Here is a 15,012-nt window from a genome sequence, read left to right on the forward strand (position 1 = left end):
AAGCAAAAGGGGCAAGGAGATGGAGTCTGGGAGGCTTCTGTGGCCTTCCACCTGCATGCAGCTTCCTCGCCCCTGGCTCCCCTTCCCCCGAGGAGCCTGTGCTGCCCCAGATGGGCAAAGGACCCAGAGGCAGGCACCGGGCCTCTCCTCCCTCCCTCATGGCTCCAGTGAGTGCTGCCCCATGCCCATGCTGGGACTGCACCTGTTCTCTCCTGAGATCCTGGTATTCCAACCATTGACGCAACCCCTGGTGCAGCTCCTGCTGTCAGCGCCAGACACCTTACAGGTGCTCACCCAGTGGTTCAGGGGCAGGAGCCCCGACTGAGGCCAAGTTGAAGGCCAAGGAGCAAGGCTGTCCTCCCAGCGTCAGCCCTGGTTATTGCTGAATTTCTACCTGGGAGCAGGGACCTTCTCATTTTCTCGAGGAAACGGCCATGAGATTAGGCCTAGTGGTACCTAGGCTGACAGAAGCCCTGAGCAGGGCTCCAAGAAGGCCTCCCTGGAGGTGGGACTTAGTCCAGGAGTAGGCAGGTGGTCAGCATAGGCCTTGGGTGCCTACCTGCCCAGTGCTCTGCCCCAGAGGACACTGACCACTCACATCTTGCCCGTTCCTGCTATGCTGTCCGGATGTAGCAGTATTGGGTGGGAGGTTGTTGGGTTGCATCCTGAGACCAGGTAGCCAAGCTCTGACTTTCTCTCTGGCATCTGGGGAGAAACTGTGCCCAGAGCAGGCCTGAGTTCTGGGACCCATAGGTTTCCTGTCCCTCCTCCTCCCTTGCCTTTGTGCCTGGGCCTCCATTGTGTGCTCTCGCTCGCTCGCTCTCTCTCTCTCTCTCTCTCTCTCTCTCTCTCTCCCTCCCTTTCTCCCTCTCTATCTCCCCATCCCCCTCTCCCAGGCCCCTCCTCTTCCTGGTGTCTTCATTTCTTTTCTCTCTCTCTCCCCCTCCCCCTCTCCCCATCTCTTCCTCCTCTTCAGCATCCCTTCCCCCACTCCCAGCTCCTAGCACAATCATGGCCTGGCAGCTACTCCATTTATTCCCATCCCTGCCCTTAACATTTATTTACCTTCTTTCCATGCTGGGTACCCATGCAAGGTTCCCTGGTAGGAGGCCACACCACAGCCCCCTCCTTGGTGCCTAAGCTCAGAGCTTTCTATTGTGAGTCCTCAGTGCCCTGGGGTGGGGAGAAGCCTGAAAAGGGAGTGTCACAAGGGGAACCCCCCCAGGCAGATGGCGTGGGTGCATGGAGAGGGACCCTGACACACAGGTGCCACGCCTGGCCTCCAGGACAGAAAACAGAAAGGGTGTGGCCTGTGGGAAGGAAGCAGCTCCCAGCCTGGAAGAAGTAAACCCGGAAAACTGGTGAGGGGCAGGGAAGCAGAGACTGGGTCAGAGTCCCCGATCCCTCCTCTCCCCACCCCTCAGCTCAGATGACAGATGATGGCAACTGGTGACTGAACCTGTCCCAGGAACCTCCCAGGCAGGGCCTGTGCTCTGCCCAGGCAAGTCCTGCCCAGTGTGAAAGCAAGCATGGGCCTGGTTGATGGTGGGTTATCGGCAGTGGGCAGAAGGCTTCAGGGAGCGGAGAAGCAGAGATCGTGGACAGGCCTCTGGCCACTCCCAGAGACAGCAGGTGCAAGGAGCAGGCCTGAGAGTTGCCACTCTGCAGTGGGCCCAGGAGTAAGCCAGGCTTAGGTGGGGCCCGAGAGACCCAGTGCAGGCCGAGCTCAGCCCCCCCCCCACAACCATTGGCACTCTAGGTGTGAAGTAGGGGAGCACACTGTGCTACCCTTGTAACATACATGCATACCATGGGGGTGATTTGGGGCTCACCTGGTGGATGACAGGTTAACAGCCTTTGCTGTTAACACACCCCTAGGAGGTGCCCCTGTGCATGGCCAGTGAAGGTCAAGGTTACTCTCCCTGGAGTGACCCCACACATCCATGCCCCTGCTCCCGAAAGCAGATATTGATTGGCATTTTTGTTCTTGTGGTCTTTTTCTGACCTGTGGGTAGGGGGTGGAGCCTAGGACAGGCACCTGGGAAGAACCCCAGACTCCAGCTTCCCCATCTCCATCAGAGGGGGGCGTGGAAGCCTGCTTCATGCCCTTATTGAGGGCGGCACCTCCCACGGGCCTTGCCGTGGGGAAGTCCAGAAAAATTGCTGAGCGCATCACTGCCTAGACCCTAGCAGACATAAGGGCCTCTGGGTGCTGCGTCAGAGCCGGGGCGGGGACAAGGGCTGGCGTGGCTGTGCCAGGCTCAGCAGGTCAGACCTGGCCCTGCCACTCAGTTGACACCACCAGGCCCCAGCAGCAGCAAGCATCTGGCAGAGCTTGGATGGACCAGTTCTTGGTCCCTGATGGCTTAAAATCTTCATATCCCAAAAGCATTGCTAGAGTTGGGGCTCAAGAGTGGTACCATGCCCCCTACAAGACAGGCTGAGGCAGAGGGGACTGCACCTTCACTTAGGCTGCTGGGCCCCAGGAGCCAGGAGTCTTTGCACTCATCTAAAGTGGGTTGAAGGGCTGATGTAACTGCTCAGTCTCCCTTTTAAGTGACCAAGCCAGGACTTTCAAGCCGGGTCAGACAACCTGCAGGAAGGCTCCTGATCATGTCTGCATGCCAGTCCCAGGAGCTGGATATGGGGTGGGGGAAGCAGAATCAGCCCCCACGTCCTCCCAGACTTTCCAGATAGACCCCCTCGCAGGTGGCCAGCTCCGTGCTCCCTCCCACAAGAGCCCACTCTGGGTTTAGCAGTTTAATCCACAGTGTCCGCTCCAGGGAGGCCACATTCCTGTCTGGGGTATTTTTAGCCTCAGGAAAGGGAAGCTCAGCTGGGCGCTGGGGGAGGGCGGCACCAAGCGGGGCCATTTCCTGAGGAAGGGCCAGCCTCGGCCTGACCTAGGTCCCAGCCAGGGTCACAGCGGGAATGCCAGCCCCTTCCTCTGCCATGCTGGGTGCTAAGCCAGGGCCAGAGGACAGACTGAAGCTTCTGAGGCCCAGGAGGGGTTACCACGCGCCTGCAGTAAGGTGGAGGCCCCAGGAACGGAGGGACTTTGGGGACCCTCTGGGGATCCAGATGCAGCAGCAGGAATACAGCAGAGACAGACTGTATCTGGGCTGCCTGCTGTCCAACCCAGGAGGGAGGAGGCGCCGCAGCAGGTGTGCACCTGGGAGGGTGTGTACGCTGGGATGGAGCAGAGGAAATTACTCACTCTGCTCCAGGACTTTGTGAACCTGGGAGCTGGTTTGAGCAGTTAATGCAGACCCTGGTCTCCAAGGTAGTCAAGGTGCCTGTCTTACAGACCTATCTGATGTGGAAAGCCCACAAGTGAGCCTCAGATAAGCCATATGTGTCCTGGTCTAGAATCGTGTCTTTAAATATGTGACCTTTAGCTAAAGGAGGGACGCAGCGCCCAGCCGGGACAGAGATCCTGGGCTGATGGGCAGCAGCTGCATGTGAAAACGTCACCAACACCAACACCTGGTTTGTTTATGGGAGTTTCCATGGGCCTTGTCTTTTCCATTTATGAAGGGGTTCAAAAAGTTTGTGGAAAATGCACACTGTGAAAAACCTTGCATAAATTATTTTTTAACAACACCAAACTTACCTTTTCTTTCCACCCACATCACACCACCTACTTTTTTTATATATATATATTTACTTGAAAGACAGAGTTACGGGGGGGGGGGGGGAGAGGAGAGAGAGACTTTTCACCTACTGGTGTATTATCCAAATGGTCAGGGTTGCCAGAGCTGGGCCAGATTGAAGCCAGGAGCTTCCTCTGGGTTTCACGTGTGAGGTTAGGGACCTAAGCACTCGAGTTATCTTCTGCTGCTTTCCAAGCTGCAGTAGCAGGGAGGTGAAAAACAAGTGGTGCATCCAGGACTCGAACAGGTGCCCACATTGGGTGCTGGCGCTGCAGACAGCTGCTTCACCGGCTGTACCACAGTGCCGGCCCCCAGTAAATAAATCTTTATGTTTTAAAAAAAAAAAAAGATGACATCTGTCTAGCACGGCACCCATCATGCCGTCTCAGTCTGTGCAAAATTAATCACGTTGGCAGCCAGGCCCGCAGGGAAGTGTGGGAGGGCAGCACGCTGCAACCGAGCTGGGTGCTTCTGAAAGTCAGTTGCTAGCAGACTCCCGCCTTTAGTTGGAGTTGGGTTTTTGAGGAAGTCTGGAAAGACCTGAAGGACACGGTTTGAGGAAGACTGAAACTAGCAGGGGCGAGGCAGGGCTCAGGAAGGATGCTACAGGAGCTGGAGGTGATGTTTGGCTGCGCTGAGGTGATCCTCACGCCCCATAATTAATACCCTTGTTTCCAAGGCAGAAGCAGACAGACAGCAGGGCCGGGCACACCCCAGGCTGACTGCATCTGCGCTCTGCTGTCAGTGCAGCTCCGAGCCTGGGTACTCACAACCCCCTCTTCCTCCCACAGCCATGCCCTCCTAGCCAGCTGCCACGGGATGGAGGGCCTCATGGACTCAGGGACACAGACGGACGCCGTGGTGGTGCTGTCCTTGGCTCAGGCCGCCGTGCTGGGCCTGGTCTCGGAAAATGAGCTCTTCGGAGCCACGATAAGCGCCCAGGCCTTCTACCCAGACCTGGGCCCCGGGCTGCCAGGGACAACCCTCGGGGAACACGGGCCTCCTGGCCCAGACGTCTACCAGCTGGCCTGCAACGGGCGGGCCCTGGAGGAGCCTGCCGAGGAAGAGGTGCTGGAAGTCGAGGCGGCCTTTGAGAAGCACACCCGGCGGAAGACACGGCCTCCTGTGCGCCTGGTGCCCAAGGTCAAGTTCGAGAAGGTGGAAGAAGAGGAAGAACAGGAGGTGTATGAGGTATCCGTACCCAGTGACGACAAGGATGTGGGCCTGGCAGAGGCCCCGGCTGAGGCGGCAGGCAGTGGCGGCTGTGAGGCCTTGGTACAGAACAGCGCCGTGAAGATGATTGACCTCAGCGCCTTCAGCCGCAAGCCCCGGACGCTCCGCCACCTGACCCGGACGCCCAGGCCTGAGTTGGAGGTGGCCCCATATGAGCCTCATTTCCCCGAGCCCGGCGTGGCGTTGCCTGGACCAGAGGCCCTGCCTTCCGAGTGTGGCTTCGAGCCACCGCCGCCGCCGCCACCGCCACACCTGGCCTCCCTGGGTGACCCCGAGGCTCCTGCCGTGGCATCACCAGGGCCCCTGAAACCAGAGCAGGGCTTCGTGTGGCAGGAGGCGGGCGAGTTTGAGGCAGACGCGGCCGGCTCCACAGCCGAGCGCCACAAGAAGGCCCAGCTGGACCGGCTGGACATCAACGTGCAGATCGACGACTCGTACCTGGTGGAGGCAGGCGACCGCCAGAAGCGCTGGCAGTGCCGCATGTGCGAGAAGTCCTACACGTCCAAGTACAACCTGGTGACGCACATCCTGGGCCACAATGGCATCAAGCCCCACTCGTGCCCCCACTGCAGCAAGCTCTTCAAGCAGCCCAGCCACCTGCAGACGCACCTGCTGACGCACCAGGGCACGAGGCCGCACAAGTGCCAGGTGTGCCACAAGGCCTTCACGCAGACCAGCCACCTCAAGCGCCACATGCTGCTGCACTCGGAGGTCAAGCCCTACAGCTGCCACTTCTGCGGTCGCGGCTTCGCTTACCCCAGCGAGCTCAAGGCGCACGAAGTGAAGCACGAGAGTGGCCGCTGCCACGTGTGCGTCGAGTGTGGCCTGGACTTCTCCACCCTGACCCAGCTCAAGCGCCACCTGGCCTCCCACCAGGGCCCCACCCTCTACCAGTGCCTGGAGTGTGACAAGTCCTTCCACTACCGCAGCCAGCTGCAGAACCACATGCTCAAGCACCAGAACGTGCGGCCCTTCGTGTGCACCGAGTGCGGCATGGAGTTCAGCCAGATCCACCACCTCAAGCAGCACTCGCTCACCCACAAGGTGAGGCGGCCCCCACTACAGCCTGGCCCCGCCCCCCTCCCCACTGCCCGGCTGCTGTTCCCAAGCCCCAGATGAGGTCGTTTAGGGGGTAAACATATACCTCTATCATTTTATCATTGCATTTAAAAAAAAAAAGGTTTAGGTCTTTTTATTTGAAAGGCAGAGTTACAGAGAGGAAAGATAGAAAGGTCTTTCATCGGCTGGTTCACTCCCCAGGTGGCTCCAATGGCCAGTGCCTGGTAGATCCAAAGCCAGAAGCCAAGAACTCTTCAGGTCTCCCGGTGCAGAGTTCCAAGGCTTTGGATCATCCTCCTCTGCTCTCCCAGGCTTTGAGCAGGAAGCTGGATTGGAAATGGAGTAGCTGGGACTTGAACCAGCACCCCAGGCAGGAGAACTGCCAAGACCTGCTTTTGTCTAGGCAGAAGCTAGGATGCCCCAGGGCCATGGGCACAGTGCCCAGACATGCACAGGGCGACTTCCCTATAGTCAGAGGCTAGATGCGTTGCATTGTCAAAGGGAAATGAGCTCACCGAGGGACAATGGTTTTTGTCAATGGAAGACCAGGCATCACATCCCAGGACTTGACCATTGCCTATCCCCCTGCACATAATCCTACCCGCTTTACACCACTGGCTGCCATGCCCTTTGCCTAGTGTCACCTCCTCCAGGAAGTCCTCCCATCCTGGCAGGTGGAGTTAGATGCCTCTGCTGACCCTGTGCTGTTCTCGGGCTTCCCCCAGAATCCATCCAATCTGACCCTGAACATGTACAGGATTTCCCCTCCTCCATAGGGCTCATCCTCCCTCTGACTGTCACATCAGAGACCTTATTTCTCTCAGTGGACACTACCAGGAGTGCAGAACCAGCGGCTTAAGGATCCAGCCTTCTCCGGCTCGGACAACTTCTCTGCTGCACCAGGCATGGTGTGCAGAGGCCCCGTGGCCAGGGCTCCTCCAGCCGATTGGCAGACTATAGGGATGGTGGAAGAGTCTGATACCTATGTCTCTGGGCTCAGCAGTAATGGAGTGAGATCAATTGGTAATGTCTACCAGGAGCAAACAAAGGGGTTTCAGTACATATGCTGCCTGGGCAGCTGCCATTTTCCTCCTGCACTGCTGCATTGTTCAATGCCCTTAAGTCCAGAGTAGCCTGCATGGAAGCTGAAAGCAAAACTCAAAACCTAGGAACACCAAAGGCATCCGTGTTGCCAGCTCAAGGTATCCCAGGGGCACAGCATGGGCTTGTGAACTTGTGAGTGGCAGGGCCCCCCCTAGTGGCCACACTCCTCTGCGGCTTGTCATAGGCTGTGCCCCTCAAGGCACTGCCCTTTTTGCCATGAGTAAGGTTAGGGAAAGTGGGAAACCACTAGCACAGCAGCTGGGCCCACACACACCTCTCCTCCTGGGGCCCTCCTAAATTGCTTATGAGCAGAACACAGCTCCCTCGGGGACTCCCTGTGCACCCAGTTAAAGGCTGGTTTTCCCTGACCACCTCCCGGGGCATAGAGTGCCCAACCCACTAGGGACAGGAACCACTAGGCTGAGGCCTGAGTCCATCCCAGGCTGAGGCTCTGTGTCCCACACTGAGTGCAGCTGGCTCCTCTCCCCAGGGAAGGCTGGAGAGAGCCCTGTAACAGAGTCCATGAGTAATCGTCACTATCCCTGGGGTGGCCATGGCCTTTAGACCCCATGAGATGGCCATACTCCCCTACCCCCACCCCAGGCCACGGGTCCCCAGTATCCAGCGTGATGCTGACTTGTAGCAAGTGCCTGGGAAGTGTTTACTGAATGAATGAATGCAAGCACATTGACCTCAGTGCACCCCCACCCCAGTGGACAGGAGACAGCAGATGTGTGGCTAGCAACAGAACGACACTGTCAGTTCCTGAAGGGCTTTCTGGAATAAGAGCCTCCCTCCTCCACCACCCATGCTCCTATGGTTTTGAGCAAATGGGAACAGAATGCCCCAAGAGGAGGTGTTTCCCAGAGCTCGGGCCTGGATGAGGCCGTGGCTCTAACACCTGCCCTGACTCACTCCCACCCCCACCCACCCCCAACCCCACTGCACACAGGGTGTGAAGGAGTTCAAGTGCGAGGTGTGTGGCCGGGAGTTCACCCTGCAGGCCAACATGAAGCGGCACATGCTGATCCACACCAGCGTCCGGCCCTACCAGTGCCACATCTGCTTCAAGACCTTCGTGCAGAAGCAGACGCTCAAGACCCACATGATTGTACACTCGCCCGTGAAGCCATTCAAGTGCAAGGTAGGCAGGCACCGCCCAGTTTCGCCTGGGCTTTGCGGGGTTCAGAGCCCAGAACTGCTTCAGTTGGGCTGCTTGAGAGCTGCGGGTGTGAGGTGGTGGGGACGGTACATGGGGACCAAGGCGCAAAAGACTCAGGCCAGCGATCCCAAGCCTTGGAGATGTTACCAGCTCACTCAGCCTCCTGAAGTAGCCAGGAGCAATGGCTGTTTCTCTGCCTCTGGGGCCACATAGGAAAGAATGGGGAGTGGGGATCTGGCCCAGCCAGGGAGGTGGGAGCATGCTCCCCCCAGCTGATGTGCGCTGCCTCAATGTGTCCTAGGTGTGCGGGAAGTCCTTCAATCGCATGTACAACCTGTTGGGCCACATGCACCTGCATGCGGGCAGCAAGCCCTTCAAGTGCCCCTACTGCTCCAGCAAGTTCAACCTCAAGGGCAATCTGAGCCGGCACATGAAGGTCAAGCATGGCGTCATGGACATCGGCCTGGACAGCCAAGGTGTGTGGGTCGTGCACAGTAGACAGAAGGAAGGGAGCCATGCCAGTGATGGGTGTCAAGCACTACTCCACCCCGCCCCCCAACCCCTGGGTGGGCTCAGTTCTGGATAGCTGTCGTGGTGGAGGGGGTTTACATCAACAAAGGTAATGGCGGACGTGTGCTGGGTGCAGTGGCCAGGCCTTTATGATCTCCCCAGATCCTCACAGGGTGGCTGTATGACCATGCCTGATTCACACAGATGCAGCCACTGGACGGCAGAGCAGGCAGGGACCGCGCACACATGATCACAGCACGGTGAGATCATGGGAAAGACACACGCAAGGGGGGGCGAGGTGGGGATGGAAGCTGATAAGATACAGGAAAGCTCACAACTCCAGGGCCTGTGGCTATGCAGAAGGGAGCTCTGAGCTTCCCCGTGGCCAGAAAAGTGTCTGCCAAGGAGACTAACCCACACCCTCAGCAGAGGGCCAGCTGGTCCCACCATTAAGACCTGAGAGAAATTTGCCAACAACATCCCACTCCAACCTGAAGCTGTTGGCTATAAATCATCCCTAAGTCTCAGCAATAGCTGTTCCCTTAACCAACACCTCATGGACAACAGTTCTGGGCTCCCACAGAGCATTGGGGCTAGCCAGTCTCCACACAGGCAGAGGGTCCTTGCACGGGGAAGGAGGAGCCAACTTGGAACTTCTCCTGGCCCTCCTGAGACTAACTAACCAGGACTATGTCTCGGGCACCAGCAGAGATGACCGCTGTGTGGGTTGATCCCCTGGAAAGCAGCCAAGTGTGACAGGATGGTCATGGCTGGGCTGGGGCGGGGAGCGGGGAAGGTGCTGGGGAGCCAGCCTTGGGCTGAGGGCCCCTAACCAGCAACTGGCCTGGGGTAAAAGCAGGTGTCTCTGTTCTGAGGTTCAGTTGTCTGTCTCGGCTCCTGCCTGGGATGTTGCCTGGGGTGCCGGCTGCTTTCCAGGGAAAGTGAGTAGGGGTATTGTGTGGCCTGACACCAGCCACCCAAGGACAAGGGCAGCTCCCACACATTGGCCAAAGTACAGGCTCCCAACCCCAGCTGGACCCTGCCGACCAGAATCTGCTGCCCTGAGGTGTCTCACGCCAACTGAAGTAGGGCTTCCAGCTGGGGTAGGGTAAGGAGTATAGTGGGTCGCTTGCTAAACCAACTGAAGAGCCCTCCCCGGGAGCTTGGGATTCAGCAGGCCTCGGTGGGGGAAATCAGAATTGGCCTCACCCAGAGATCCTTTCCCCCCAAGCTTTTTTCAGGCATTCTGCTTAGCAGGAATCACCTAAAGGCTTATTTTAATACTGTAATGCTGATGCTGGACCCTAGAGATGTGAATGGAATTGACCCGGAAGTGGGCAGGCCCATCTGACTCCACCTAAGAGCTTTGCACGGTTCCATGTATCATGTTTGAGAGCCACCCCACTGGAGACCTACCCCAGGAAGTGGCTCTGCTATTTCCAGGAAGCTGGAACCAGAATGCTCGGAGCTTCTCCTGCCAGGTGACAGCCAACAGCTGTGCCCAGTTCCAATGGCCAGGGCTCCTATCTGGTTACCTTTCGGAGACCCAGGCTCACTTACATGTTCCAAGTGGAACCACCTAGAAAACCACGGGGCTGTGGTGTGGAGAGCTGGATACTGGTCCTTCTAAAAGGCAGTACAGACCACCCCTGGGGCCGGCTGGACAGGACGGCAGACTCAGCACCATGGGGACATGCAGAGATCTGGATGTGCGAGGCAAGGCTGTGGCCTGAGGACTGGAATGGGAAGCCCTGCTTTATGATGTGTGGGCTGTGACGCCTCCAGTGAGGCTGAAGTAAAACAGAAGCAGGTTATAAATTAGCCTGAAGTCCACATGTCCTTTAGGAGTGGGCTCATTTGGCTCTGCTGCTCATGCATGGCACTGGCTGTGATTTTCCTCATGGCCACAAGATGGCTGCCAGGCACCGTGGAGACCATGTGCCTCCTTGTTCACATCTTAGAGGACAGAAGCCTGTGCTCCATAACTGTTTGAATCCAAGAGGAATATCCCAAGAACTTGCTAGCAGGCCTTCCCTCATACCTCCGTGGTTACCTGCCTGTTGTGGGCAAGAGATGGGATTACCCTCAGCCAGTGATCCCAGCAGGGAAGTGAGTTTGCCACTGGCTAACATTCCAGCAGGACTACAGGCATCTGGTTTTTTTTTGTTTGTTTTTAAATAATAGCTAAGTTTTATTTTTATTTCTAACAATTGACTTATTTATTTGAAAGGCAGAGCAACAGAGAAAGGGGAAGACAAAGAGATCTTCCACTACTGACTCCCCAAATGCTCACAGCAGTTAGAGCTGGGCCAAGCCAAACCCAGGAGCCTGCAGCAACTCCATCAGGCCTCTCCATGTGGGTGTAAGGGCCCAAGCCCTTGGGCCATCCAGTGCTTTCCCAGGTGCCTTAGCAGGGAGCACCCGGGAGCACTTGAACCGGTGCTCCAGCATGAGATGCCGGCATTACAAGTGTGGCTTAACCAGTTTGGGTTGTCAACACTGGTTGGACACTACTGGCACCCAGTGGGCAAGGCCAGCAGGGTAAGGAACATGGCCAATGCCCAGGATGTCCTGACAGGGAAGAAGGAAGCAAGACTGGGGTACACTCACACTGAGTGCCGCCTTGCATTTATCAGGGCTCCCTCCTCCTCAGGGTCCATGGCAGGACACCCCTTTGTGGGTGAGCCCTGGTCCTTGCCAGCCAGCCTGCTAGGCTCCCCAGCTTCGGTGGCACACTTCCACCTTGGGTGCTGTTTACCTAGGTAGGGGTGTCAGTCCTTGGGGAGCCACCCCGAGGGTACCACCGCTGCCACTATCCCGTGTGGAGATAACTGGCCCTCCTCATGAGGCCTCACTGCACCCCTCTCTTACAGACCCCATGATGGAGTTGGCGGGCCCTGAACCCTCAGAGCTGGATGGCCAGCAGGAGCTGGAGGACTTCGAGGACAGCACATATACCTATGCGGGTGTGGATGGCAGCGCCGAGGCCAGCGTCCTCACGGAGCAGGCCATGAAAGAAATGGCCTACTACAATGTGCTATAGCGAGCAGGAGCGGGGCTGGGGGTTGATGAGACCCCTAGGCTGCGGCCAGCCCGACCCCCCACAGCTGAGAAGCTACTGCCCCACTGGCCCCAGCTTACCCCCACCCCAGGTGTTTGCACCATTAGGGACCACTAGACCAAATGCAAACTGTACTACCAGCCTGGCCCCAGGCAGGCACAGGTCCCAGGCGTGCTGGCTGGCAGAGAAAGGGTAGCACAGGAGGCCTGGAGAAAGAGGGGGCACAAAGAGCTCTCCAGGGACAGCTGACCAACCCCCACCCCAAGGCAGGGCCCTCTGCCTTCTACCTCCTGGGGCTCCCTTGTGCTGCGGCCAGGGCCAGCTCTGCCCCTGTCCCCACCTGTATGGAAGGGGCCTTCCATAACTCCAGCAAGCATCACCCAGGCCTGTCCTCTGATCTGGCCCACATCACGGTCCCTCGCTGCCCCACCCACAGCAATGACCTAGGAAAACACACAGATGGAGGGGTGAGGGGGTTACAGGGCAGGCGGAGGGGGGGTGCCAAGGACCACCTGTTGGGGAGGGGCAGAGTCATTCTGATGGACAAGGACACATCTGAAGGCAGGGAGGCAGCTCCCAGCCGAGAGCAACAGAGTGCAAAGGAAGATGAAGACCGCGCGGGAAACAAATCTTTGCAAGCAATCGGGGGTGTTTCAAAGGTAATTTATTATTATTATTTTTTTTTCTTTACAACTCCATGTGGCCCGTTACCTGGTTGGATGGAGATGCGCTCCTTCTCCCAGACATGAGCTTTCTTGTGTGCCGTGCGTGCCCCTGCCTCTCCACCATACAGCCAGCCTGGGCTCCACCGAGACCCCAAGCTAGCCCCATACCAACGGCCTCAGCTCTGCCCTGCCTCCCTGCCCTTGCTGGCTCAGACTGGAGCCATGGGCCTGGGGCAGGCAAACAGCATATTCAGGACCTCCAGGGCCGACCCCCAAGGCACCAGAAACCAGGTGGGGCAGACAGCCGGCATAGGGATTGGGGGTAGGGACCACTTCACAGAGCGGCTGCTCCACGGCTGCCTCCCTCAGCGAAGGACCAAGCTAGGCCTCAGGGTGACGGGATCAGGAGTGAGGAGCAGCCACGGTGGCCTCCCAGGTGCCCGCCAGCCTGAGCCTCAGGTGGCAGCAAGCATTCTCCTGCTGAGCAGCAGGCACCGACCCTGCAAACTACCTCTTCCCACGACGTCCTTCCCCCGGTACCAAAAAGACCCCCCCGTCCCTCCTCCTCCTCTTCCTCCCCCCTCCTGGCGCCTGCCAGCGCAGTGGCCTTGGTCTTGGACAGGAGAAGGGCTGGGGTCTCCACCCTCTGTGAGGAAGGCACCATACTTGAACGTCTCCTGCTCGGGGCCAAGCTAAGAGGGGCTCATGCGGGAACCCCCCCTACCCCCACCGCCCATCCAATGGGGCAGCCTCGGCAAGGCTCCTGCCCTCCCCCTCCCCCATTTAACCCCCTCAGAAAACTTGGGTGACCTGGCAGCCCCTGGCAGAGCCCACTCTAACTTATTTTGCCGTGTGTACAAACGGCCTGTTTAGACACTCAATGTGTGCAGAGCCCTACTGTGTTTCTATGTTCCTGTTTCACAGAGTTTACTTAGCAATAATTATAAATAAATGGATATTCTTTAGCAAGGTGACTGCATATGGTTCATTCCACGGCCCTTGGGGACCAACCAGGCCCCAGGGCTGGGAGGGGTGGGACTATCCTCTACCCCAGAATGGGCACCTGCGGGGCCAGGCACCCACAGCCAGCAGCCCCAAGCCCGGGAGACCAAGAGGGAGGGATGGGAGATCAAGAAGGCAGAATCACTACCACATGCTCTTTCTCTCCCCCACCCCTACACACACACACACACACACACACACCCACCCACCCCCCTGCAAGGCCACAGCCTGGAAACCAGGCCTAAGCAACAGGCACCATGTTGGGGGTGGGGGCAGCACCAACACTGCACCCTTCACCTGGCTTACCCCAGGCATCCAGACCCCTGCCACCCACATGGCCCAGCAATTTGGGAAGTAAACCAGCAAATGGGAGTGCTGCTTCACTCTCTGCCTTTTAAATAAAGTCAAAGCTTGGAAAAGAAGACAGCTGCAGCCCTGGGCATCCTGGCAGAAGCTGGCCTGACCCAGCCAGGAGCCCTCCAGAACAGGGGCTGACTGGGGTGGGGGCGGGGATGGGGCAGCAGTAGCTTTCTAGCTGCTGGGTTCCAGGAGCCAACCAATTAAGAGTCCCATGGAAATGGGAGGACTTTAAATAGGTCATGGGGAAAACAGAATTCAAAAGGAAGTTTTTTCTTCTGCAAAAACATTTGGAAATCTGAGCATGTTTTCCTAGTACATGTTTTTCCATGAACTGTTTGCAGCCCCCTTCTATTTATGATGTCGGTAGTCATCACCTCAGAAACCACCATCTGTGGCGGCTCAAGTCTTGCACCTAAAATAGTGAAGTAATTTGCAAGGGGACTTTTTAAAAGTTCACAGACAGGGGGTGGTGTTTTGGTATAGAAGGTTAAACCACTGCCTGCAACACCGGCATCCCAAATGGGCCCCAGTTTCGATTCCCAGTTGTTCCACTTCCCATCCAGGTCCCTGCTAATGTCACTGGAAAGGCAGCAGTAGATGGTTGTGTGACTATGGGAGACCCAGATGAAGTTCCAGGCTCCGAGCTTTGGCCTGGCTCAACCCTAGCTGCTGTGGCCATCTGGGCGGTGAACTAGCAGATGGAAGCACTCCCCATGCCTCTAACTGCCTTTCTTTTTTTTTTTTTTTACAATTTTTTTTTTTTAATTGGAAAGGTGAATACACAGAGAGGAGGAGAGACAAACAGGAGGAAGATCTTCCATCTGATGGTTTACTCCCAAAGTGGCTGCAACAGCTGGAGCTGCACCAATCTGAAGCCAGGAGCCAGGAACTTCTGGGTCTCCCACACAGATGCAGAGTCCCAAAGTTTTGGGCCGTCCTCGACTGCTTTCCCAGGCCACAAGCAGGGAGCTGGATGGGAAGTGGGACTTCTGGAAATAGAACCAGCGCCTATATGGGATCCCGGCGCATTCATGGCGAGGACTTTAACCGCTACACTATTGGGCCAGGCCCCTAATCCTGCCTTTCAAAAAAAACAATTTTTTAAAATTTTCATAGATAAATGAAACCACAAGATAAGCTTATTTTGGTGTTAAAAAAATACTTGAACTTGGGCCCAGCATGATAGCATAGTAGTTAAAGTCC

The 15,012-nt window shown here is 57.2% G+C and overlaps 1 protein-coding gene across 4 annotated transcripts in view; it reads left to right on the forward strand.

The window, feature by feature from the left end:
- The window catches only part of ZNF710 (zinc finger protein 710), a 53,794-nt gene extending 40,382 nt beyond the window's left edge, over positions 1-13,412 (forward strand). For 3 of the 4 annotated variants that reach the window (XM_040970091.1, XM_040970086.1, XM_040970090.1), the window contains exons 2-5: positions 4,445-5,930; positions 8,002-8,193; positions 8,513-8,687; positions 11,595-13,412. In XM_040970091.1, coding sequence (XP_040826025.1) covers positions 4,473-5,930; positions 8,002-8,193; positions 8,513-8,687; positions 11,595-11,764 — 1,995 coding nt within the window. In that variant the 5' untranslated portion in view covers positions 4,445-4,472 and the 3' untranslated portion in view covers positions 11,765-13,412. Of the gene's footprint in view, positions 1-4,444; positions 5,931-8,001; positions 8,194-8,512; positions 8,688-8,925; positions 8,982-11,594 lie in introns of all 4 variants that reach the window. The other variant, XM_040970087.1, reaches the window with a different exon arrangement.
- The last annotated feature ends 1,600 nt before the right edge of the window (positions 13,413-15,012 follow it).

The sequence above is a fragment of the Ochotona curzoniae genome, unplaced genomic scaffold (genome assembly GCF_017591425.1).
Source record: "Ochotona curzoniae isolate NIBS_2020 unplaced genomic scaffold, NIBS_Ocur_1.0 scaffold_4701, whole genome shotgun sequence".
NCBI lineage: Eukaryota > Metazoa > Chordata > Mammalia > Lagomorpha > Ochotonidae > Ochotona > Ochotona curzoniae.